Source organism: Spinacia oleracea, chromosome 3 (genome assembly GCF_020520425.1).
Source record: "Spinacia oleracea cultivar Varoflay chromosome 3, BTI_SOV_V1, whole genome shotgun sequence".
Lineage (NCBI taxonomy): Eukaryota > Viridiplantae > Streptophyta > Magnoliopsida > Caryophyllales > Amaranthaceae > Spinacia > Spinacia oleracea.
In genome coordinates this window covers 26,209,044-26,234,539 of record NC_079489.1, presented here as the reverse complement: position 1 = coordinate 26,234,539, position 25,496 = coordinate 26,209,044, and the positions used below count along the sequence as shown (strand labels likewise).

At 36.3% G+C, this 25,496-nt stretch overlaps 2 protein-coding genes across 2 annotated transcripts; both read left to right on the top strand.

Moving 5' to 3' along the window:
- The first annotated feature begins 290 nt into the window (after window positions 1-290).
- Window positions 291-19,599, top strand: LOC110791405 (ARM REPEAT PROTEIN INTERACTING WITH ABF2). Its single transcript, XM_021996147.2, has 19 exons — window positions 291-732; window positions 856-1,013; window positions 2,056-2,228; window positions 2,315-2,435; window positions 2,546-2,620; window positions 2,766-2,860; window positions 3,604-3,679; window positions 7,086-7,193; window positions 12,063-12,191; window positions 12,310-12,378; window positions 12,553-12,612; window positions 12,699-12,822; window positions 12,939-13,078; window positions 14,881-14,944; window positions 15,094-15,173; window positions 15,735-15,799; window positions 15,900-16,017; window positions 16,145-16,269; window positions 18,818-19,599. Exons 1-19 carry the CDS (start codon window positions 498-500, stop codon window positions 18,900-18,902), a joined length of 2,100 nt encoding a protein of 699 aa, XP_021851839.1. The 5' UTR covers window positions 291-497; the 3' UTR covers window positions 18,903-19,599.
- Window positions 19,600-19,743: 144 nt separating this feature from the next.
- Window positions 19,744-21,328, top strand: LOC110791406 (2-hydroxyisoflavanone dehydratase-like). Its single transcript, XM_056839990.1, has one exon. It carries the CDS (start codon window positions 20,164-20,166, stop codon window positions 21,088-21,090), a length of 927 nt encoding a protein of 308 aa, XP_056695968.1. The 5' UTR covers window positions 19,744-20,163; the 3' UTR covers window positions 21,091-21,328.
- The last annotated feature ends 4,168 nt before the right edge of the window (window positions 21,329-25,496 follow it).

The window sequence follows — 25,496 nt, the reverse complement described above, 5'->3', positions numbered from 1 at the left end:
TGTGAGTCTGTGACTCGACCCGAGAAAGTTGGGTACCCAAAAATCGGGTACCAGCTTTTCACGGGTCGAATCGTTGGCCAATTTTTTTACCACCCGACAAAGCGGGTATGCGGTTTTTCGGATATCTGAAGAGCCGGATACCCGCTAATAAACACCCCTGGGCCATAAACTCAAAGGTAGTAGCTATCATCAATTGGGCCGTATATCCCACGTCCTTGCTTAGCATGTGCACGTTGGGTTATTCCGTTCGCGAAATAGTCGCACATCAGGCCATCAGGGTACCTGGCCAAGAAAACAACCGTGAACCGGCAATCAAACCGGTCTCGAAAAACTGCCTACAGTTTGAAAAAAAACCATGGCATACAATCAGTAGAGAGAGAAAACTTTTAAAATTCCCGAATTACCCCTTCCCGAAATCGCCACTCCAATCTATTATTTCTTGCTGTCCAAAATCGCTCAGTCTCTCTCTTCTTCTTTTTCGTCGCTTGGCTGCAGCAATGGGGTCTAAGGAGTGGCAAGGGAAGGAAAATTCGACGGACAGGAAAGGGCAAAAACGGAAATTAGACCAACAACAAGAGGAGAGAGAATCCACCGCCATTGTTTCCGGCGATGCTCTCCGCCGTGAGGTGGCTGCTCAGGTCGATATTCTCGCCGCCAATTTCTCGTGGACTGAGTCCGATAGAGCGTCTGCTAAGCGTGCTACTCATCTACTTGCGGAATTGGCGAAAAATGGTATGACTTTAACCTTATTTGTTCAGTAATTTGAGATTTTGTGCTTCATTAGGGCTTTTGTTTGGTATGATCAACGATCAATCACTGAATTAGTGAAGCTTGTTGGCTTTTGTATTATTGTAGAGGATGTAGTGAGTATAATCGTGGAAGGTGGAGCGGTTCCTATATTGGTGAAGCATCTTCAGGCGCCGCCGTCGCCGGTGGAGGACGATGGCGTAAAGCCATATGAGCATGAGGTTGAGAAAGCTAGTGCTTTTGCTCTTGGACTTCTTGCAGTAAAGGTCAGTGAGCTTCTTTATTGTCTTTTTTTTTTGTTAAATGCCAAACTAGAACAGTATGGATTTATCATTTATTTGATAAGGTATTGAAGTATACACAATTCATTAGTGAATGATACGATGCATGTTTTATAATTGAAAGGGATAGGAAAACGAGTATTTTGCTGTTATCAAGGGTTTTGTTTATTGAGTTCTAAACTAAATTGGATCATTTCAATACAAGGTTAATTGCGTTGTTTAAATCACTAGAACAATGCGGATTCTACTACCAGTTGGATTTGGTGAGGTACAGATGTTTGCAGCTTAATTGTCGCAAGCAAAGAGGTGGTAAGAATGTATGATATTCATGGACGATAGCGAGATTTTGTAAGGATGTTTCTAGGAGGAAACTGGTGTCTGCTGTAGTGCTGTTCCATAATATGGCGCATCACTTGCAGAAGGAAACTTTTCCTGTTTTTGTTTCTCATACGTTTGTTTAATGTACATTGTTCAACTTGCATTTGGACTGTAAAGTTCGTCGCAGGAGTTGGCATATTGGTGACATTGATGTGATATCAATTTAAGATTCAGTAGGTGGTAGTCAAAATGTAATTTGCATATATCCGAAGACCTAAATTGAGTGGTAGGATATGCTTTGGTTTGGTCGATGTTGATTTAACATGATGATTTGTTACTTCTTTGGCATCTCTTCTTCTGTCATATTCTGCTGCGATGGTGTATTACTTTAATGTTTATGTGTGGTTAGTTGGTTACCATCGTGTGACTTGTATGGCACCTCATACCTCATATTCTACACCATCAACAACAACAACAACAAAACCTTCTTCTTATGTATGAACCAATAATTTATTTTTTGTGGTCGTTTCATACCTCATACTCTCTACTTCTCTAGCTTTTAATGCCTATACATCTATTTTTCTTCAGTTGGCTGGTGGGAGGCTGACTGTTTAGTTGGTTACCATCGTGTGACTTGGATGACACCTCATACCGTATTCTTTTTTTTGTTTATGCTTACAGAGCCTTGTTTATGTTTTTCTGTTTGCAGCCAGAGCATCAACAACTCATTGTTGATGCAGGTGCCTTACCTCTCTTCGTAGATCTTTTAAAAAGGCACAAGTGTGGCTTGAATTCTCGGGCTGTCAATGGTGTCATTAGGAGAGCTGCTGATGCAGTAACTAACCTTGCTCACGAGAATAGCAGCATCAAAACGCGTGTCAGGTTTGGTTTAGATTAGCTGGGACGTGCCTGAACTGGAAATTTGATAATATTTTCTTGTCTGATTGTGGCTCCTGGACTGTATCCAGGACGGAAGGTGGTATTCCACCTCTTGTTGAACTACTTGAATTTAATGATGCAAAGGTACAGAGGGCAGTGGCCGGGGCACTGCGCACTCTCGCTTTTAAAAATGATGAAAATAAGAAGCAGGTGATGGACCTTTCGGGAGCCAATTTATCAATTATTGATACTGTCTTTAATAACAATTCTATAAGTTATCCGAGTCTTCTTTTAACAAGTTCAAGTTTATGACAATACAGATTGTTGAATGCAATGCTCTTCCTTCTTTGATTCTGATGCTTAGATCTGAGGATTCTGCTATACATTATGAAGCGGTAATCTTAACTTGAGTACATCATGCTGTGGTTTTTTGTATGGAGGGGTGTCAAACCCCCTATTATCCCACTTATATTGACACATACGAGGTTTTTGAACATTTTAAAATCATGATATCATTTTGTCTGCATTAATATCTTTCAGGTTGGTGTGCTTGGAAATTTGGTTCATTCGTCGCCCAACATAAAAAAAGATGTCCTGCTTGCTGGAGCTTTACAACCTGTTATTCGGTTACTCAGGTAATCGCACACAATCGTTTTCCATCTGTTTGACAGTTATATATTTGATGGTACCTGTATATAACCTTCTTCTTGTTTTTTTTTAATATATTTTTTTGTTTTTTATATCATTAGGACATTGGAATTTTTGTTCTTGCCATGCGGGTTTTAGAAATTTGTTTTTTGTCCATTTTTTGTGCTATAATTAGGAACACCTTCTCCTATTCCAAGACGTCATAAAGAAAATAAAAAGAGAACTAATTTAACTAATTTCGGCCTACAAAAATCACGAAGTGTTATAGCTATTATTAAGTGCTTGCTCTGATTCACATTATTTCACATATTTCTTATTAGGATTATTATCCATAGTCACTCGGTCATCTGTAAAACTCACTATGTATATAGCTTCCCGAGCGTACTTTGATGGTGATTGTATGTGACCCCCGTCCCCCTTCTTGTTCTAAATCCTCAATATGTTTAAGATTTAGCAAGGAATGCTTTTACTGCCTTTTGAACTACTGATTCTACTGTCTTTGCAGAAAATATGCATATGATATTTTAGAATAACTTTTACATCATCTTATTCTATGTGTCATTTTTGTGATTCTTGTGAATGTAAACTATTTTTAGATTGGACTTTGGAGGGAAAAAGTTGTTTTTCTATCAATTACAGATGTTAAATGTTTGCTGATATTGATGCATTTTTTAATCCTTCATTTTGTTCGTAATTATGCTTGTACTGAGTGAATATTCTGGGTAAACAGTTCATGCTGCTCTGAGAGCCAGAGGGAGGCAGCTTTATTACTTGGACAATTTGCTGCAACCGATTCAGATTGCAAGGTCTTTAACAGAGCTATGTTCTTTATTATTTGTTTATAATTTTGGAACAAAAACAAATCATATCTGCTTCAATTTCTTGTTTTTTTTTTTGTTTTTATGATAAGGAAAGAAAGCTAGGTGGATTACCTAGTTCACCCTTTCGGATGAAATACATAGACTCCGAGCAAATAAGATGTAAAACAGAGAGTACAATGAAACTAACACTCTAACCTCATACTACCCATGCCCCGGTTCCAAGTAAACTTGGTGAATAGACTTAAAAGATAGACGATTAGCCGAACGTTAAATGATGACGCCCCATCCTCTAGAAGAGAGTAAGCCTGAAACCTGACACTAGAACAAACTACATTGTAAAATCAAAGTAAAGCTAATCTAACCTAAACTACAAACGACTAAAAATCAAATTTACAATTTATTCAAAGATAATTACACGATAATTACAACCAAATCAAAAATCAGACATATATCTCAATAATGGCTAATTCGCGACGGAGAAATAGATCAGATCGCTCCAGATGCTATGAGCGACGGCGGCGAGAGATTAGAGGTTGGGTGCTGTGATTAGATCTGCTATGACTAAATGTTTACAATCCGGTTGTCCCAGGAGTAACACCACCGAAAGGGGGGGGGGGATTAGACTGGAAAATATTTTACGATAGCGGCGAAGTTGCAAACTCAAAGCTGGGCTCTAGCTTGAGGGAAGATACAGGGCCTTCATCACGGCCGACTGAGGACTTAAGTGATGAAGGATATAAGTTTCTACTGAAATCAAAGTTACTGTTGCTCATGGGGAATTTGAGATTGTTGTATATCTGACTTAAAGGAGTTTTAGTAATGGAAAATGGATGAACATTTGGTTAATGAGTTGGCTAGATCTGCATATGTTTTTTTGGCCGACGAGGGTGGCGGCTTAACCTCGGGGTAGGGTTTTCTAAGTGTTCTTTTCTATTGAGAGAAGCAGAGCCTCTCTCACTAAAATATCCTCTATAGCTCTACTCCCAAGTGAATACTTGCTTCAATTCCTTGTTGATAGAATCGAACTATCGAAGGAAGATATATTTATTTCTTAATTAAGTTGTTCCTTGTAATTTTCTTGGGGGTGTTTACCTAATACCCATAGTGAGTATATTAATATAGTTATATGAACTCCTTTATACTATAGGATGTAACCTTATCGCTTCATTATTGTCCGCATCAACCTTTGTTTCTACACTAGAAAGACTAGTGGAAACCTACCAGCTGTAGTTTGGTTTTGGAATTAGATAGTTGCACACTTGTGATATAGGATGCGGTAGGTAAATTGTTGGCAAATTTGAGAACTTCTAGAATATAGAATAAAAAAGTAATAGTTACTGATGGTTCTGCTGTCATATCCATCACATTTGGAGAGCTAAAAGTGTCATTTAAAACAAAATAGTTTAGCTATTTTTATAGGAAAAATCACAGTGATATGGCATGAGTTTTGGGCTATTTGACACTTAGCCACTTAGGTGACTTCACATTTTGATAATTAAGGTGACTAGTTGACATATCAGAATGCTAAACTATAAGTGATGCACTCATTTTTAATGTCTGAAATTATTGATGAGTGGAGCACCATCACTTTTACCCTCGTTGATATGTTATACCTTTCAAAAATAAAATCTATCTGTTTTCAAGGGCTCCCTGGACAAAGAAAATTAGAAAATATTAAAATGGGCATATAAGTATTAAAGAGTTATAAATCTGTGCACTGTCCCGAGTGTTTGAAACTATAATTCTAAGATGCTTGGACTTGCCACTTTACCCTGTTACACTCATGTCGACATGTAAAGTCCTGGGTGCGAACATGGAACTTGAATAGAGTTCTGGTAGATGGAAATGCACTCGGGCCACTCTGCAGTTGCTATTAAGTCTGACACGACTGTTAGCAGGGGTGAGGATATGCCATCGAAAGTTCTGTTCACTCTCTCCTCTTCACTTGATCTTCTAACTCCAATTCTTTGTCATTTTTCTTCTTTTCAGTTCTGTTCTCCTCGTATTCCTTTGCTATTTTATTCTTTCCTTTTTCTTTTTTGATTCACTGGCTGTCAATAAGGCTGTCTTCCTCCTTATTGGAAACAAAACAAGAGCTCATATTGGGACTTGAGCTTAAGGGAGAAGCTGCAAAATTATCCTAACTCTTTGATGGTGAAGACTAAGGAACATGGAATGGTCATAGGAGATTGATGCTTGGAATTGGCCCGGACAATAAAAGAAGAGGATGGTGGATAGAGGTAATGCTATGTTCAACCGTTGGGCATCAGGGATTTTGAGTTGTGGCTGACAATAAAGTGCTTATCTTCTTTGTCTCATCATTTTCTGTTCTTCTTTCCCCCCTTCTTTTCTTTTGAGGGAAGACCAGTGCAGTTAAGAGCACTATATAAGGGAGTTTGCTATGATGTTCAGACTCAGATACGAGTATCAAACTCGGGTTCATGTCTAAGAGTCTGATATAAAAAGTTCTTAATCTGTAGTGCAGGGACTTGTTTACAAGGGAGTATAGTGATGATCAGGGGATTTGAACTAGGATATTTTCCTTTGTTATACATTCATATATAAGTACTCCCTCTCCCAAATAAATATCCCATTTCTCTTGTGCTCAAGTATTTAAGAGATAAATGTTGTGGGATTTTGTTGATTAAAGGTGAATAAAGAAGTAAGTGCTATTGTTTAATGTCTTTTGTTTTCATTATGTGGACTCATCTCAAAATGAGAAACAAGAACTTCATTTGGGGTCTAACATTTTGTGAAAAATGAAAGCTTTATTTGGCGACAGAGGGAGTAGATAAGTATTATTTCTCATTTTAGGCCAAAATCGAAGTGTCTAACTCTCCACACCCATATGAAGTGGCAAGTATTTGGAAGCAAGCACTGACCGTGGTGCTACATCATGGGGTTAATGAGTTCAGGAGATTTTAGTTTTTGGTGTTGGGTGGAGTGGATGATTGGTGGTTCTGATAGTATTGACTATCGCAAGTTAGAAAGCCAGGATATGAATGGAGGTCTGGACCTGGGTTCTAGAACATGATTTGCATCCCTCCTTTTGGATTTCCCCCTTTATTCTGGTGGATGAGGAGCTTTTGGAGTAACTTTCTAAAAGCTTTGTTTCAAAATTGCTTCTTGTATTTTTGCGGTAGTTGTGCTACAGTTTGAAATTCGTTGGCCTTGTTGATGGCTTCCTGATTAAAATGTGGTTGAGTGTGAATCTGTTGATTATGTCCATATTATTTATCTGTTATACCATCCGCTTGAGTGAGGAGTGAGCAGTGGGATAGTTTTTTTCTTGCTGGGTTGTTGAGTTACTGAAGGAATATGCATCTTATTGCATTGAATTTATCACAGAATATCTTAGCGATGGTAAAGTTTGACACAATATTTTTTCTAGGTTCATATTGTTCAGAGAGGTGCTGTTCCGCCTTTGATTGAAATGCTCCAGTCCCCAGATTTACAGCTGAGGGAAATGTCAGCTTTTGCTTTGGGGAGGCTAGCACAGGTCACTACCAATATCTCTGTTCCATTGCTTTTGTGTTCCATTGCTTTAGATATTTACATGGTGCATACTTTTTTGACCCTTGGTGTAGAATTGTAGATGTATCAGTTAAACATGCTTATTTAATTTTTTTTTCTAGTGTCTTGTACTCTTAATATTATGACTAAAGGTGGCGCAAATGATTTACAGATGCTAGGGTTAATTTGTATGGATGGGAAGTGCTTGTATTACAGGTTAAATTAATTATAGTAGTACTTGGAACAAGAACGTGCACGTTTACATACATACAAATGATATGTCTTATACGTGTTCATTATCTTCTTTCCCTTGTTATTTGGGGTTGGGGGTACTGCTTTAAGAGGAGTTCTACTAAGTACTATGCTTTTTTCAAGGCCTGAGCCCACTGGTGGCGCATGTCAACTTAACTACCGTGGTATGTCTGGGGGTCAAAAGTGTTTGAAGCATGTAGCTAGTAAGCTGGTTTGAGCTTGATTTATGATTCAAATTGTTTGATATATACCAAATGTAGCTAGTATGCTGGCTTGACCTTGTAAATTTCAAATTTTCACTACCACGCCCTAATAGAAAAAATTGCTTATAAATGATGATAATTGTTTTATCCTTGTGAAAGTGCCAAAACGCCCAGGCACAACCGCACAAGGTGACACATTCTTTACTCAAATAATAATAAAAAGAACACATCACATGAACATCACATCTGTGAAATGTTTTGGTATCAGTTCTTCTAACAGCTACCAAGGTGCGCCCTGACAAAAATGTTTCACGTCAAGATCCGTTGCTCAAACCGAATCACGCCATGGTAAAATTTCTAATGTAAATTGAAAATTGGTTTCCGTCTTTTCAAGTAATGAAGTTAAATATGTTGGATTCTTGACCCCATCAGGAAAAATGATGATTTTGTGTAAGCTTTATGTATATGGATCTTGCTATTCTTATAAGAATTTAGAAGGGATTATAGAAGCTTTACGTTTATGGATTTGCTATTCTTATAAAGTTATAAGAATTTGGGGTGGGTATACACCCAGTGTAAATGTCAACACCTATTAGTTCAAGAGAGCATAGCTGACAGTTTCTTGAAGAAAATTCTCAATAAAATGATTCACTTAACTCTTTAGTTACTATCCTGTAAAATAAAAATAAAAAAGTTACTAAAGAGCATATTTATGGTCTGTCTCCCTTTTGAGGATGGTAATCTGGGAGGAGAAGTTTTGGGACAGATGTTGAGACAAGTTATTTTTCTAGTTGCCTTTTTATTCTGTTTTCTCTCCCTTTTAAGGCTTATACGCTATGTTACTCCGACACTTCTTCCGGCGGTTGGTGTCGGTGTCGACACGACCCGACCTGCGACACGACACCCGACACGTGTCCGGGGAGGTGTCGACACCAGTGTCGGAAAAGAGTCCGAAATATAGTGTCGAAATCGGGAAGAGAAAAGAAATTGAGAAAAAAAAAAATCAAAACCCTAGATCTAGAAATTGAAGGTCGGGGAAGACGATTAAGAAAAAAATATGTTGGGGCTTTTGCTGTAGAAGAAAAAACGAGTTGAAAGCATTCTTCAATCCTTGTTTTCATGACTGCTTGAGAATCGCCATTGTTTCCGGCGTCTTCTTCCTTCTCGTGTTTATGTTTTGCGTCTATTTTGAGGTGCTGGGCTACCATCTTTGGGTTCGTGGTTTATAGTTTTGTTCTCACTTTTGGGTTATGATATCACGTGGGTTGGTATTATACGTTAGTTTGTTTTTTAAAAAGTAAAAAAAAAAGTTATTGATATACTGATGATATCACGTGGGTAAAGAATGGTCTAGGACTCTAGGGTGTTGCTGATTGGTGAGTGGGTCAGCTTTTTATTATTCAGCTTTTCTATTTTTTAATTTATTACTTCCTGTTTACTCCGTACCATTTTTTTAGGGGTATTATATATTTATATGTTTACTTTTGAACTCTTTGTATTCTTAAACTCTTTCAAAGACTATTTTCTTGTTTTGTAATTTTAATTTTATTATTCATTAATAATTTTTATCTTTTTTTTTTTAATTTAACAATTATTTTTTATAAGTGTCGATGTTTTTGTCCGACACTTTGTAAGGCAGCCGTGTCTAAAAAACAAGTCAAGACACTCCTTTGACCGTGTCGGAGTGTCTGCAAATATTTGGATCGGAGTGTCAGATACTCTGACACTCGTGTCGGACACGACACCAACACCCGTGTCTGAGTAACATAGCTTATACGAGTTAGCTCGGAGATTGGAGAAGCTAATGAGAGTATGGTCTCACCGTCTAAGGTTGGTGAAGTGAAGACTTATTTATCAGTTTGATGTATTTGTTGGTCTAAGGAAGAGTTAGATGTAGGTTTGTGGTAATTTGGCGTCGAAAGTCTTCTCCTTTGTAGGAATATGGTTTTGGCATTTCCTGCCATGGATCTGTTTTGCATAGAGGTGCAATTCCCTATGCCAGCCCTTGGAAGTTCATCACGGATTTGATCATTCTTGTTTTCCTTGGTCAAGTGCAAGGTGGGTAGCAGAGAGTGCATTGTATTTTTGGAGAATTATTGGGAGCTTTTAGTATCCATTCCCCCTCTCTAAAGATTTACTCCAATTTCATCTTTTCGGCCGAGGTATGGTGATAGTTTTTCTTCGAATTTTCATTTTGGAGGGATGGAGGGGCCTTCATGATTTGGAGTTGGAGGAGCTTACTAACCTGTTGAGCTGCCTTGGTTTTGTTACTTTGTCAAATTCCCATGATAGAGAAGTGTGGCTGGCTGATTCCTCAGGACCCTTTACTTGTCGTATCTTATTATAGCCACATATGGAAAGGTCCTTTCACAATTTCTCCCTCTTTAAACTTTTATTTTGAGGGCCCTGGTTTCGGAACAGGTAAAAGCTTTTGTTTGGGTTGCTAGTTTGGAGCAGTACTTGAAATAATCTTCAGAGTTGGTGACCACACTAGGCTTTATCTCTTCACATGTGCACTATTTGCCTTTTTAGCAAGGAGATAGAGAATTATCTTTTTGTGCATTGTTTGTGCATTCTCACGTGCTTTGTTAGGCTGCTCCGGTTACTGTTTTAGATTATGTACGTGGCTACGCCTTCAATATATGAAGTTTGTAAGGTGCAAGGGACAAAAGAAATATACCAGTCTTTTTCTTTGCCATTATGTGTAGGGGTGAACACTGAACACAGTCCTGTTTGGGACAAAACCCAAACTAAAACGTAATATTACGGTTTGACATTTTTCCAAACCAAAGAGAACCGTATTAGTCTCCAAACTGAACCTTTGGTCCGGTTTGGTTTACGGTTTATGCTTTATTTGCGAAATTGCGAAATCAATTTCCAAATCAATATTTTTATTTGCGAAATTGCAGTTTGCACAGCAGAAATTGAGGGTTGGTCAGTTCGACGATTCATGTTAGTCGAGCCCAAATCATTTTGGGACTAAGGCTTTGTTGTTGTTGTATATGTTATATTTAAATATGTTAAACTGTTTCACATTTTACAATAAAAGTTTAAATTATATGTTACTCCCTCCGTCCCTTAATACTTGCTCCGGTATGACCGGCACAAAAAGTTGGAGGAAAATTGAATTAGGTAGCCATACTAAAGGTTTCATCTATTTTTTTCGTTTTTTTTAGGTGGTAAAAAACAATTTTTCGATTTTTGTAGGTGGTAAAATACAATTTGTCCAAAAAATTAACCAAACCGTAAACCAAATATTGTTTGGTTTACTATTTGGTCCGGTTTAAACCAAACTCTGAACAACTCTAGTTATGTGGGTTCTTTGGTTGGAGAGGGAAGACAGGTTTTTCGTGGTTGACAGTCTTATATATTTCTGGCTTTATTTAAGGAATCGAGTTTCTAATTCAATGTGAGATTGGAGTTTTTTTGTCTCTTTTCTCGTGATTTTTATAGACTTTTGGCCTTTTTTGGCTCTTTATTTACAATTCTTCTGCCCGTTCTGACGAAAATATTTTTCTTATTAAAGAGTAAGCCTCTGTGGTATCCATGCATGTTGAATCTATGATTTGACTCCGACACTATTCAGTTTGTCATACTCCCTCTGTTGTTTTTTTATGTACCCACTTTCCAGAAGGGGTGTTTTTTTTGTTCTACCCACTTCTACTTTTCTATTTTTGGCAAATAATTTTATCATCTCATCCCATTTTCCCCTCAATTACACCTTTACTATCTCTCTCCTACTTTACCCACCTTTTTCTTACACCCACCCACTATTTACCATTATTTTACTCATCCCTCTTACTTTTTCCACCTTTTTCTTACACCCACTCACCTTTCTTAGAAACAAGAGTCTACAGTAATTGGGTACATAAAACAAATACCCAGAGGGAGTACATCTTACCCTGATATTAGTCCCTATATCCTGATATGACATAAGCCTATATATTGAATTGATGTGTTTGTCTGTCTACTACATCGGATGAGGCATTACAAGTTTCAACGTTATTTACCAAGTATTACGTATAACATATATTGATTTGTAAAGTAACTGTTCGAAGTATACTTTTTTGTTGTCAGTTTAAACAGTTGAATTCTTTGATAAGTAGTAAGGACATTTACGTGAAAGACACCAAGGGGGTGTCACCCATATACTAAAGGAGGGCATTGGTAAAAATCTCATACCCTTGTCCTTGACCTATCATGCAACAATCTATCTACAGAAAAAAAAAGCTACCACTCATTGTGATGTCAATGTATGATAAATGGCGAAACTATTCTATTCAGAAATGTTTTCTGCCGATTTCTCCAATTCTGCAACTATCTCATTTTTTTATTAAAGCTATTCTATTTGTGCTGCTTTCTCCGAGTCATCTAGTGAGACATTCATGGATTTTGTTTAGGAGTCACATAATCAAGCCGGGATTTCTCATAGTGGTGGTTTGGTGCCACTATTAAAGCTTCTTGATGCAAAAAATGGGTCTCTTCAACATAATGCTGCTTTTGCTCTCTATGGTCTTGCAGATAATGAGGTATCTTCGTCCACAGTTTGAGATGCTCGGAGTTGCATCAATTAGGATTTTGTTTATTTCCGGATTTTAACTTCTTATGACTAAATATCATGCCCTTGTTAATTACTAAAAATTCCAGGATAATGTTGCTGATTTTGTAAAAGTGGGTGGTCTTCAGAAGTTGCAGGAAGGAGAGTTTATTGTTCAGGTTTGTTTCTTGCTCTGGTATATATCACAGTTTACTGCTCTTTTGCCTTTGCTATGGTTTAGACAAGGACTCTAGCAACAGGGTAGTCTTTTGTGGGAGCTATAACATATTCCAGTTTATTCTTGTATACATGAATCTTCTATCAAATATTTTGTGTCAAATATGTGCTCTCAGGCAACCAAAGACTGTGTAGCGAAGACCCTTAAACGATTAGAAGAGAAGATTCATGGCCGGGTTAGTATTGTTGACTTCTTTTGTTTACGCATGCTTTTAGTCCAACAAAATTTTGAAAGCACTTATATCCTGTTATGATTTTGAAGGTTTTGACCCACTTGATGTACCTCATGCGTGTTGGGGAAAAATTAGTTCAAAGACAAGTCGCTTTGGCTCTTGCTCATCTATGTTCTCCGGAGGACCAGAGATCAATTTTCATTGATAGCAATGGCATGTTATCTATCTATCTATAGCAGCATGGTCTTCAATTCTTCCTATTCCATTGGCATTTATTTTATTTGCCATTATTGATTTATTGACATTATGGTGCCAATTGTTTTGGCTAGGACTGGAATTACTTCTTGGGCTTCTCAAATCCACTAGTACTAAGCAACAACATGATGGTGCTGTGGCCCTCTGTAAATTGGCCAGCAAAGCTATGACCCTTTCCCCTGTTGATGCAGCTCCTCCTTCTCCCATATCACAGGTGAACTTCCTCTAATGCTCCATATTTCTCGATGGGTGATGATTGTATAACGGTATTTTTCTTTACGTAGACAAATTTCTTAGCTCTTTTAGTCAACTCGTACAAAGACAGCACCTGTTGAAATTTTTTCTACTGGTTTTGTTCTGTCTATGTATGTGAAGTGTATTTAGTTGATTGTGCACGGAATTATTTGGAATGACTTTGAGGACTGGTCAAGTGGCCATGGGGGAGTTAATTTCCGCTCCATTGTAAACAAGATTTATTCTTAAGATAAGAAAGCAGTACGGGTTTTTTTATGCTGTTCCATGTGTTTTTTCATTTTATTTTTTTTGGGTTGACCCCCTTTAGTTTTCTTTGTAGTTGTGCTTTTGAAAAATGTGAGTCTTACCTTTTCGTTAGCCATTAATTTTTGCCGTTAAATTGTGATTTCGCTTCACTATTGTGTTTTTGTACATTTCCCTCAGTGTTGTCTTCCCCTGAATTCTATGTCTTCCAATAATTTCTCTCCGCGCATCAAAAGCTTAAACTTGCCGTTCACGGCATACTTATATTAAAACTGATTTTTTTCAACTTTTGTCCTTCCCCAGCTTTCTCTTTTAATCCTTGATGTCTCATCTTAATCATATAGCCTTACCTCGAATCTTGTTGATGATTTGGGTTATCAAAATGAAAAAGCCACAATCTTCGTATTTGAACTAAAACTTCCTTAGTTTACATGGAAGCCTTATAATACGACAAGTGTGACTACCATATTGGAAGTCACTCATTGGATTGGAAGAAAACAAGCCATGAAAAGTAGACGTAAGAGCTAGTTTGGATGTAGACCTGGATTATTACTCTGTGGCCTCTTTCAAATTTAAGTCTTGGTTTCATTTATTGAAGAACAAGCCGTGGAAGAAGACAAATAATGGAAATGTAAAAGAAGCAAATAACAATGAAATAGGGAATGCTAGGATGTTGAAAATTTTAAGAAAAGGTAAAGGGTTTTTGGTTTTATAGGATCAAATATAGGAAGGGAAAACATCTTGATATATATACCCCAGCGGCATATTGCCCAAAATTTGTCATTTAGAAATTTAAAATAGCTCGTCTTTAAAGTCAAATCATGACTTGAATGAAAACTAATGGATACAATTAAGGGCAGTCAATGGAGAGGATAATGACGTCGCTTTTTTCATAGTGAAGGGATATGCATAGATTAATGAAAACAAAGGGTGATAACCTAGGCCATTAGAGACACTGGCGTATGTTAGGGAGACAAAAAAGTAATTATTCTCTGGAACTGAAGAACTAAGTGCACTTTGGAGGAGTAAACAAAAATAAAATCGAATATGTGGGATAGTTTATTAGTATTCGATGCTCTCTTTATGTCAGTTAAAGATCTGAGAATGCTTCAGGAATAAGTATGGGCTATGTTTAGCAAAATCATACTCCTATTACATAAATATAGTGTAATATGATTTTGCTATGACATAACCCAACAATAAACACAGAAAAAGTGTGTGTGTGTGTGTGTGTGTGTGTGTGTAAGTATGCATGTGTGATTGGGTGTAAGTATGTACACAAAATTCCTTTGAGCCCCTTCTAAATGATATGTTTCCGGAGTGGAAGCAGCATCTATATTATAGCTGGGGACTGAGGTACTGTTCCGTATACGCCACTCCCCTACCCTGCCTCTATGGTTGTTTCATTAGTGATATTAGGTAATGTTGATGATGTTTGCTTTGTGTCTTGTGTGATGTTCTTGATATCTGTATTACTTTGCAGTTTGGGGTTCTGATGAATAACATTTGATTTTGCAGGTTTACTTAGGCGAACAGTATGTAAATAGTGCAACACTGTCTGATGTTACTTTTCTTGTTCAAGGTTCAAAATGCATCATCTACCATACTTGTTTATAAAAAATTATTATTTCTTTGTTCTGAACTATGAGTTTAATTATTTTAGCACAATTTCTAAGTTCTTAAAAGCATGTGGCTTATTTGTTTGAACTGGTCATATGCCCCACATTTCAGGTAAACGGTTCTTTGCTCATCGAATCTGCCTTCTTGCATCATCTGATGCCTTCCGTGCAATGTTTGATGGTGGTTATCGGGTGAGTTCTGCTTGTTTAATTAATTAAATTAGGCTTTTTGCATCCCTTCTATCTGTAGGCCCTATTCTCTTCACTTGATATTTACAGAACATAAAATGATGTTGCTGAAAAGTTATTTTTCGGAACTAAAATGTTGTTATGAGCTATAAGTATGTTTGAGGGAAATGCCAATTTATATTATAATATATGTTCCATTTCAGTAAACCCATAAAATATGCTGTGAGCAGACCCCATACCAAGTTTATGCGAAAGACAAAAAACTACTATGATAGAGGGGGGTGGAGAGGGAGCAATATGGATTGAAAAAAGAATTAATTGCTGGGAACACAAGCTTGCTTAAAGTATGTCTTAGGATAATCTGGTCAATTAGTTCTAAAGATAGTATACATCATTCATCGTATGTTGTTGGTGTAGTTTTCTTGATCATTGAGACATATGCAGTTGAGCACCTGGGGTTCAAGCTGTGGATCATCACATTTTAATATAGAACAGTCTACTGTGTGCTGTTTAAATGTTTGGATCTTTTCTAATAAGATTTATGCTGTTATCACGGTGATACAGGAAAAGGATGCCAGAGATATAGAGATTCCTAACATCAGATGGGAGATTTTTGAATTGATGATGAGGTTATTTAAATGTGCACTTGTGTAACATTTTCTTCTTATGATTTGGAAAACTACTAGTAGAATTTATGTGGCTTTCTATGTCTTTGTCATTCTGTTGCAGATTTATATATACTGGATCAGTAGACATAAAACCAGACATAGCACAAGATCTCCTTAGGGCTGCAGATCAGTATCTTTTAGAGGGGCTAAAACGCCTTTGTGAATATACCATAGCCCAGGTGAGCTACCTGAGCATCATTCATTTCTTTTCATGTTTATTTTTTCTGTTAGATGATGACATATATTTATGGTTTTTTTTTGTTTTTAGTGTTTTTTGTTTAATTAGTATTTTTATGATATATGAAGGACATATCCCTGGAGAATGTGTCAAGCATGTATGAGCTTTCTGAGGCATTTCATGCTGTGTCATTGAGGCAGGCTAGCATCCTTTTCATCTTAGAGCAGCATGATAAATTGAGTGCTAGACCAGGGTATGCAGTTTATCTAATTTCTTTTTGTTTACTAGCTTTTGTTTTAGCATTACGAACTGGGTGTTTCAGGAATTCTGGTACATATCCAAATAAAGTATGTTTAATGCAGGTGAAATGATATGGCGTAGCTTATTAAGTTATTATATTTATTATATTCTGCAAACTCTGCTTTTTAGGATGATTTTCTATGCATACATGATTTTGTTTTGGAATTTTACGCAGGAAATATAGGATACATTTATGTTTTTAATCCTCTGCCCTACAGAAACTCACTAATTCAAACGCATGCCTTTTGTTAAAAATACTGAGAACTGCAATCTTAGAAGTCTAAATATCAATATCATTGTCTAAAGTCTAAACTTTGTAAAGACACTTGAAGGTTACTACCGAAAAGGTTGAATGTCCAAAGCTATTTGATAAAGGAGAATTTCCCAACTGATAAAGTAATAATAACCGCCAGCAAGTAGAATATTCTAATAACATAAATTTACCCCATTGAGTTTTGTTTTTTTTCAAGGCAAGAAGAAAAAAAGATTAAATTATGCCTACTTCCTCGTTTTTTTAGTGGTACCATATTGCTTTTGGTCCTATTTATTTTTGGCAACTAAAACGAACTTTAACCTATGTTGTTATGCATGATGAAAAACAGTCATGTTGGGTCTTGTAGATTTGTCTCAACGCATATTTTCAATATCTCAACTTTTTATATTTTTTTACCGATAATCATTAAAGATATTAGTGGTCAAAGTTGTGCTTTGGCTAACATGTTCAGTCAAAATGGAACAACCAAAAGAAAACAGAGGAAGTATATATGACAAATATTCCTGAGAAGTTAAGAGCTGTTGAAATTCCTAATCTGCTAAACAAAGTGTTCCGTATGCATCAAGTCTTGATATTTATTGTTTTGAAACGTGCACATCAATTACTTGACCTTTTTGCCATCTTATAGTAATAAACTGACCTTTTGAAATATAGCAACTGGGCATGAATGATTTACCAGGGAAGTGTCACCAAGTGTGATAAACAAAATAAAGATATAATGTTGGTTAACTTTGTAAAAGAAATTGCAAAACTTCTGATTATAACTATTGAAATTGTACGAAATTACTTGTCTAATTTTGGTTGGAGGAGTTTCTGTTCTTTACTATTCTACCAATGATTTATGGAGTATTTTCTGTTTTTCACTAAGGGGGTGTTTGGTTGGGCACTTTAGAATGGGTTGGAATGGAGTTAGAATCCATTCCATCCATTTTACTGTTTGGTTGAAGTATTTTGGTATGGAATCTCATACCCAAGGGGTTCTAATTCCATCCAATCCCCCTGGAATCTGATACCCACCTCCCACCCTAGGTTTCATATTCCATTCCACCCAAATTATAAACCCTAACTTACAAAAGAGATGAGAAAGAAGGAGCTGCCAAGTTGAACGTCCTCCACCCGCCCAACACCGCTCACTCACCGGAAACCATCAATTTTCTTCGACGTATGTGGTTGCTTCCTTCCTCATCTTACCTCAGTAACCACCGATTTTGGATTGTTAAAGTGCACTAGCTCTGAAGATCTCGTCAATTATTTGCTATACTGGGGATTGATTTTCCTTTCCACAAATGACCAGCTATTGTATATCATTAGTGTCAAATTTGAAGGGAGTTGTATTTTGTTGTAATTGATTTGGCTTGAATTATACAGTAAAAAGGTGGAATGCGCACTTGGTATTTGGGGATTCTGGATATCTTCCCTTTTCTTTTCTTTTCTTTTTTTTTGAGACTTGAATCAGATGATTGATATTATCATATTGGTAATGTTATGATTTTTCTATATACTGAATTGGTGTATTTTGCTTTTTTTTTTTCTCTAGGACTTTTGTTATTTCAGTTTGAAAGGTTGATACTTTGTTTCATTTGTTATTTTCTTACCATTGTTGCAATTGGAAAACACAGCGTACTTGAATTATTATTTATTCCAATGTAAAATGAACCAAACATCAAGAATGGATACATAATACATACCTAAGTTGAACCAAACAGTTTTAGAATGGTATGGGATTTTGAATCCATATCTCCTAGTATGGATCTCCATACCATTCCATTCCATGAAAGTGAACCAAACGACCCCTAAGTTTTTTCTAGGGAGTTAATGACATTAGAAACAAGGGGAACTTGTCATGTAAGTCTTCGACCGTAATGAAGTTCGCATGCCCTCTATGGCTTCATCCCTAAAAGATTGTCCTATTCCCTTTGGCTTTTTTTAGGAGTTGTATTGAGTGGGTGCCTAGTGCTGAGTGGTGTTAGTAGAGAGAAATACTGGACTACTGGAGACCATTTTATCTAAAAAGAAAATGGGGTGATTCTTTGGGACTTACCAAAAAGGAAAATGAGGCGATCTTTAAGTGGCAGAGGGAGTGTTTGCTTCTGCTACTTGTGCATTTTTTGTTGCTTATCTTGAAAATGTAAGTGCTAACAACGCTCGAGTTAAAACTCATGAAATGAAATTACATATACGTTGTAGGAATTTATTGACTAACTTTTTTCATTGTGTAACTGTGCAGGCATTCATCTCTTATGCAGCATATTTTGCCAGAAATTAGAAATTACTTTCTCAGAATACTCACCAAACCGAATGCTCTGAATTAGTGACTTAAAAGCTTCCAGTTTTTCATCTTCGATCTTAGAAATGGTCTGGTTGAAGCATCAAATCGCCTACAAGCAAGATTGTTGTGTTTCTACTACGTGATCCAAAAGGTGTCTCTTTCGGCTGACATTTCGAATCTCCTGCAATATCTACCGTTTGCTATTTGATGAGTCTAAGCCACCTTGCTTTTTTCTAATCACGTTGTGTCCTCGTGAGAGCATATACTGGCTGTTTTTATGGCATGTCCTATACTAATTTTCTAACAAGCAGTAAAATATTAGAGCTTGACATCTCTTGAAGCAGTTATGTACCAAGCATATGTGGTGTCTGATCTGGTTTCTTCAGGAACAGTTTTAGGATATAGTTGTTTCTTGTGCATGCAAACACATCAGGCTCATACCGATCTCGCTGGGAAAGCGTCTAAACATCCGACCTTCAGAACTACCAGGGTGACTTCTCACTTTTGACATTGGCAGATGTTGAGTTCAAATGATACAAATTTTAGGATGATGCCGTTAGAGTTAGTAAGTTGACCAATTATATAATTAAATGAAAATTGTGCTTGATTTACGAGAATCTGGAAAAGTTGTAGTTTGCTCCTTAAGCATAGAATCTTATTCCTGTATATTTTTTTGCTCTTACTAAATGTAATTACGTTTTCATGATTCTATAAGCTGGTGATTTAGGTGTCATGTGTAATCAGGATATTGTTGCTGCTCTTATTTCAACTAGCATCGTAATGAATGTCAGGACAATTATCATACTGCATTCATACATGTAGTTGTATAGTTTCTAGTTGCTGTTGAGTCAGGTTAATTGACCATATATGGCTTTACTCAGTTCTCAGTCAACTTGAATGAGGTGTTAGGTTTCAAGTCATATTTGTCTGCTGGAGTTTGGTTTCATTCCACAAGCTTGGATACTTAATTATGAAGTTAAACAAAAGAGCAGGTGGACAAAGATGATTTAGATGCTCTTTTCTTTTAGTTTGGAAAAGGGCAATTATGTAACGTATTGTATCGAAGTAGATTTTAGAATTAACAACTTAGATTTTTATTTTGTTGTCGACAATTTTTACATTATATTTTTGTCCACCTTGTCAATATTAAAGTTTCAAGAAAGGAAGTTTGAAATTGTCAATATTGTACATTTAGACTTTTCCTCTTTATCACAAGCTTTCCCACATTCTCAAAAACTACTCACCCTAGCAAAGCTTTCCCACATATCTCAAATCTTACCATTTCTCGAACACAGTATCATCCGATGAACTCTCGAGCAAAAGAGGTGAAAGTTGAGCTTCCAGGGTTTATCCGAGTCTATGAAGATGATTCAGTTGAGAGATTTTATGGGTCACCACAAGTTCCTCCCACCCTTGAAGATCCTGAAACCGGCGTCTCCTCAAAAGACGTAATAATATCTGCTGACAAAAATATTTCAGCTCGGATCTATCTTCCTAAAATCATCACAAACAACCACCCTATCTTAGTTTACTTCCATGGTGGCGACTTCTGCGTTGAATCCGCTTTCTCTCTTCACCACCAACGTTACATGAACATCCTTGCTTCACAAGCTGGAGTGTTAGTTATTTCAGTAGAGTATAGACTTGCACCTGAGCACCCTCTTCCAATTGCCTATGAAGATTGTTGGACTGCACTTAACTGGGTCACCTCTCTTGATGACCCATGGTTAACCAAACACGGAAATCTTGACGCACTCTTTATTGGGGGTGACAGTTCGGGAGCCAACATAGTTCACAACCTAGCCATGAAGGCTGGCACTCAGAGTTTAGACCACGGGGTTAAGATCCTAGGAGCTTTCTTTTCGCATTCATATTTCTTGGATGAACCAAGTTCAACAAGGTTGGATGTTCAAATGGCTTATAAAATATGGGACTTTGTGTATCCAAATGCACTTGGTGGGTCAAATAGCCCCATGATTAATCCAATGGGTGATGGAGCTCCGAGCTTAGCTGGGCTTGGGTGTTCTAAGGTGCTTGTGGTAGTGGCTGAATTGGAAGGGCAGAGAAATAGTGAGATTAGATACTATAATGCTGTTAAGGATAGTGGATTTCAAGGGAGTGTGGAGTTGTTTGAGACCAAAGGAGAAGATCATTGTTTCCATATCTTCAACCCGGATACCCACAATTCCAAACTGTTGTTCCAACGGCTTACTTCCTTCCTTCGCAACTAGTTATGTCAAACTTGTTTACTCCCTAGTACCTACATGATCAGTGTACAAGTCGATCTATGTTCTTGTGTTTTTACCTTTTTTTACACGCATAATTTGATTTTTGGAAATAAATTGTTTACTGTCTTTTGCTTTTGGCTTTTCAATTTATTACACACAAAAGGAAATGGGTAAGTATCATACAAAAGCTTCTGTGTAAGACCGTCTAAGTGTCTAACGGTTAGACCATTTTTTTGGTACTAACTAAACTAGTGTAAAACATAACTATAATTAATAAAATCATAACTAATTGATTACAAAATAGCTAAGGCATAAAGACAAATAGTTAAAATTATGAGTCGAATAGTTATTATTTTCGAACAAACTTATTAATAACTAAAACTCATAAAATCTTAACTAATTCATCTCATTGCTTAAGTTTCGTTGTTTAACTAATTGGTTCAATGCTTAACTGATTGGTTCGGTTGCATAACTAATTGGTTTCGTTGCTTAACTAATTGAATTTCAAACATAACTATTTGGTTTCAACGGTTAACTAATTAGTTAAAGTGCATGCATATAAGTGGTCTAACCGTTAGACCGTCTTTCCAAAAGTTTGTAAGTATCATAACAACCTCTTACGCATAAGCAAAGTTATCAAAATCGTGATTCTACTTTGAATCGGAAGGGACTCTTAAAATCGAATCGTAGAATCGTAAGATTCTACGAACAAGTATAATCAAGATTTTATTCTCAAAGTTAATTTAAAGTGCTTAGATTTGAAAATTTTAATAATTGAAATATATAGATGTTTAATATCTAAATAAGCAATAATTAACAATATTTATCTATTAATAACTTTCTCATCACGGTTTGAATTTACGAGGTTTTCACTAGTCAACTAAAAAGTGTAGAATTATAAATCGAATCGTTGGCCATATTTGAATCGCAAAATCCTAAGATTCTACGATTTGAATAGCAGAAATAGTAAGATTCTACAATTTGAATCGCGATTTTAATAACCATGCGCATAAGATTACCGATGTCATGAATAAAAAACATTACTTTTCTGACAAAGAGTAACTATTTGATAAACTATAATATTTGAATGTAACGATTTGAGTATAAAGTAAAATGATTTGAACATAACTATTACTCTTTCTACCCCAATTTATTCGTCGCACTGAGCTTTTTATAGAGTTTTATGCGATAAGTAATTATTAGCTTATCTATTGAATTTAATAGAAAAGTAGACTGTGATGGAATATACTAAGGTGTCGTTTGGTTCACATAGGAAGTAGAATTTCACATGTAATGCAAATTCATAGGAAATGAGTAACTTAATTAAATTCATGGGAATTTTCTAAACTTGTTTGGTTAATAATGTGGGAAGTAACTTCCATTACTTCCCATGGGAGTTTCTACTTACCTAGGGAGGATTAGGTAAGCAAACTCTTCCTTGTGGGAAGTTGAAATTCCTAGGAAGTTTCACTTTCCACCTTTCATCAAAATTTTGTGAACCAAACAACTCACAAGATTTGCAATTCCTAGGAATTCTAACTTCCCATGTTTTTTGAATGCCAACCAAATAGTGAAAGAATTTTTTAATTGAATGAGAGAGTGGGTAGGGCTCTAACTTTTGGTAGTGAGAAGAAAGATCTAATAAAATATTCACTAGAGGAAAAAACATCATAAGTTGCCCTTAAAATAGGCTTATAAGTTGCCAATTGTAAAGGCAACACATGAGGGGGTCACTTTTGTGAAATTATCAAAGGTTGCCCTTAACAAGCACTACTACAGAAATGCCATTTAATAGCGCTCTTTTAATAGCGCTTTTGCTCCTTTCGCTGTTGAAGGTATTAAAAACTACATACCATAGCGCTTATTGAAAAAACACTGTCATATGTACCAGATATTATAGCGCTCCTTAAACACCCGCTATCATAGTATAAATTTATCATAGGGCTTTAACAAAAACGCTATTGAAACTTATACAAAATAATTAAAAAAAAACAAAGATTGAGAAAAGAACCGCCTAAAGTTTTCCTCGCCTAAGCTTAACAAAAAAACTAAAAAGAACCGCCCAAGCTTTCTCTTCACTCTGCAAAACCTCAAAACCTAAGAACTTTTTATTGACGGAGAAACCAGCCTTCAAAAATCCTTCACACGCCAGCGATATCTTTTAAGCAATGGCGATTTCTTTCGGAGTTGGTGCTCTTTGATGCGTCTCTTTTTGCTCGGTGGTTGCTGCGTTGTTGGGGTTGCTGTGTTGCTGCTCGGTGGTTGTTGCTCGGCGGTTTCTTCTCGTGGTCGATGCTCTTGGCTGCGTCTCTTCTACGCTTCTCTTCGCGTTTTTATTTCTCTTCTACGCTGCTCTGCGGTAATTATCTAGCTTATCACTTCCTCGATTAATTTGGAGTTATTTTTCCAATTGATTTGCAATTCAATTCGATTTTAGGGTTTAAGATAAAAAATTAATTTGGAGTTCTAATTATTGTTTAAATATCATAGACCATTTGTCAATTGAGTTATTTTTGTTGCATTTTGGGATATATAGAAATTGGAGTTGTTCTCCAAATTTTTGTGAGGTTTGGGGAATTTGCTGGGCAGTTTTGTTGATTGCAGGGATGTAAGTCTTTCTTGAGGACTTATTGTTCTTTAGACTTTCCTTTTCTTTGCATCAGTTTTTTCTACAATGAAATACCAATAATATATGTCAGTAGATGGACTAAAGATGTGCATATCGTCCTTTTATTGTCCTTGCAATTTGTTTTTAATGTAATGGGTGCATACTGAGCTGAATTGTGGGAAAGTTGTATCTTACTATCTTGACGACTGAATTAGTTCGTTGCAGAACCGCAGTTAGTTTTCTAGCATCCATGTTGCCTCACCACCTCACATAGGCAGGGGATAAAAACATTTGGGTAGGTATAAAAAAACTTAAAGAGTTGTTGAAGTTAATACTTTGCTGGTGCCTTGATTTGCAGTGATCTAAAATTTAAAACTTAAAGAGTTGCTGAAGTTAATATTTAAAATCGATTCTCTTTGGGTAGGATTTAAAATTTTCCTGGTACATTGAATAGAATAATCACATTCAGTTGGTGTTTTGTTGAAAAAACAAGGCATGATTTTGTAGTTATCTTTCAGCTACAGAGGTTGAGACTTTAATTTCCACGACTGCTTAGTAAATGACATTTCTAAGAGTATGGCAAGTATTGCAATGGCTATATTTACGCTAGGAGTGGCAGTTTCTAGTTTGGTGGGTACCCTATTGGTTGAACTTGTTGATACTATCACCAGCACCGGGGGAAAGGTGAGCTGGTTAGCAACTAACCTGAATAAGGGTCATGTAGATTACTATTACTGGTTGGTTGCTATTCTGTGTTTTTTAAACTTTCTGTATTTTCTTGTCTGCTGTCGAGTATTCAGCTCATCAAGAAGTCATGGGAATTATAAAGCTAAGAGGTCTGATATGGTAGAAGAGGATACACTTTGATTAAACATGCACTCTCTTTCTATGTAATTTTTGTAGTTGTTTTAGTACACCCTATGTTATATTCCTACTGTCACATTATAGACTTGTTGATATTATAGTTTTGTGAAGAAGCGGTGTGATTTTGGATACAAAAGTGAATGAAAGATGCTTGTTTTGATAATTAGTTGTTGATCTGATGCTTCTGTTTTGGGTTTGAATGTTCTTCAGAATCTGCTTGGTTGATCTGTTTCTATGATTCCTGTTGGTGTTGCTCTTTTGTTGGTTCTGCTCATCCCGATCTTTAGATCTGTGCATAAAGTTGTTAATCAAAAGTTGACCTTGGTTGACTTTGGTGATTTTTTGGTCATGTGTCCAGCTGCATCCATATCTGATACACATATTCAGTCAAGAGAATCACATAAATCTTTTCCGTTTCTCTCACTTTCTTCCTGTATTTCACAACTATATTAAGCTCAGAACTGAAATCAGCAGCATTTTCAGAAGAATAAACTGCCAAAATTCAGTATCATAATAGCACTTAAAATTTTTTTGTTTATGACTCTTCATTTGTTTATGTTTGTCCATTTGTTTCGCTCTTCCATTATTGTTCAGTTGAAATTTCCTGACATTTCCATAATAATAACACCATCTCTTTGTTATTTATACAAGACAATACTTAGCATCTCTTTGTTATTTATACAAGATAATACTTAGCATCTCTTTGTTGTTCATACAAGACAATACTTAGCATGTCTTTGTTGTTTATACAAGAATGACCTATAAAAAAGTTGTTTGTATTCTGATTGAATTTGGGCATTCCAAGAATTGAACTCGGGACCGTGATTATGCGGTCAAATTCATAATTAATTATGGTAATACTTTTTGTTTCAACCTTAATCTTTTAGTTCGTTGCCACTTTTTTAATGCATTGGTTATTTTATTGATTTGTTCTTTT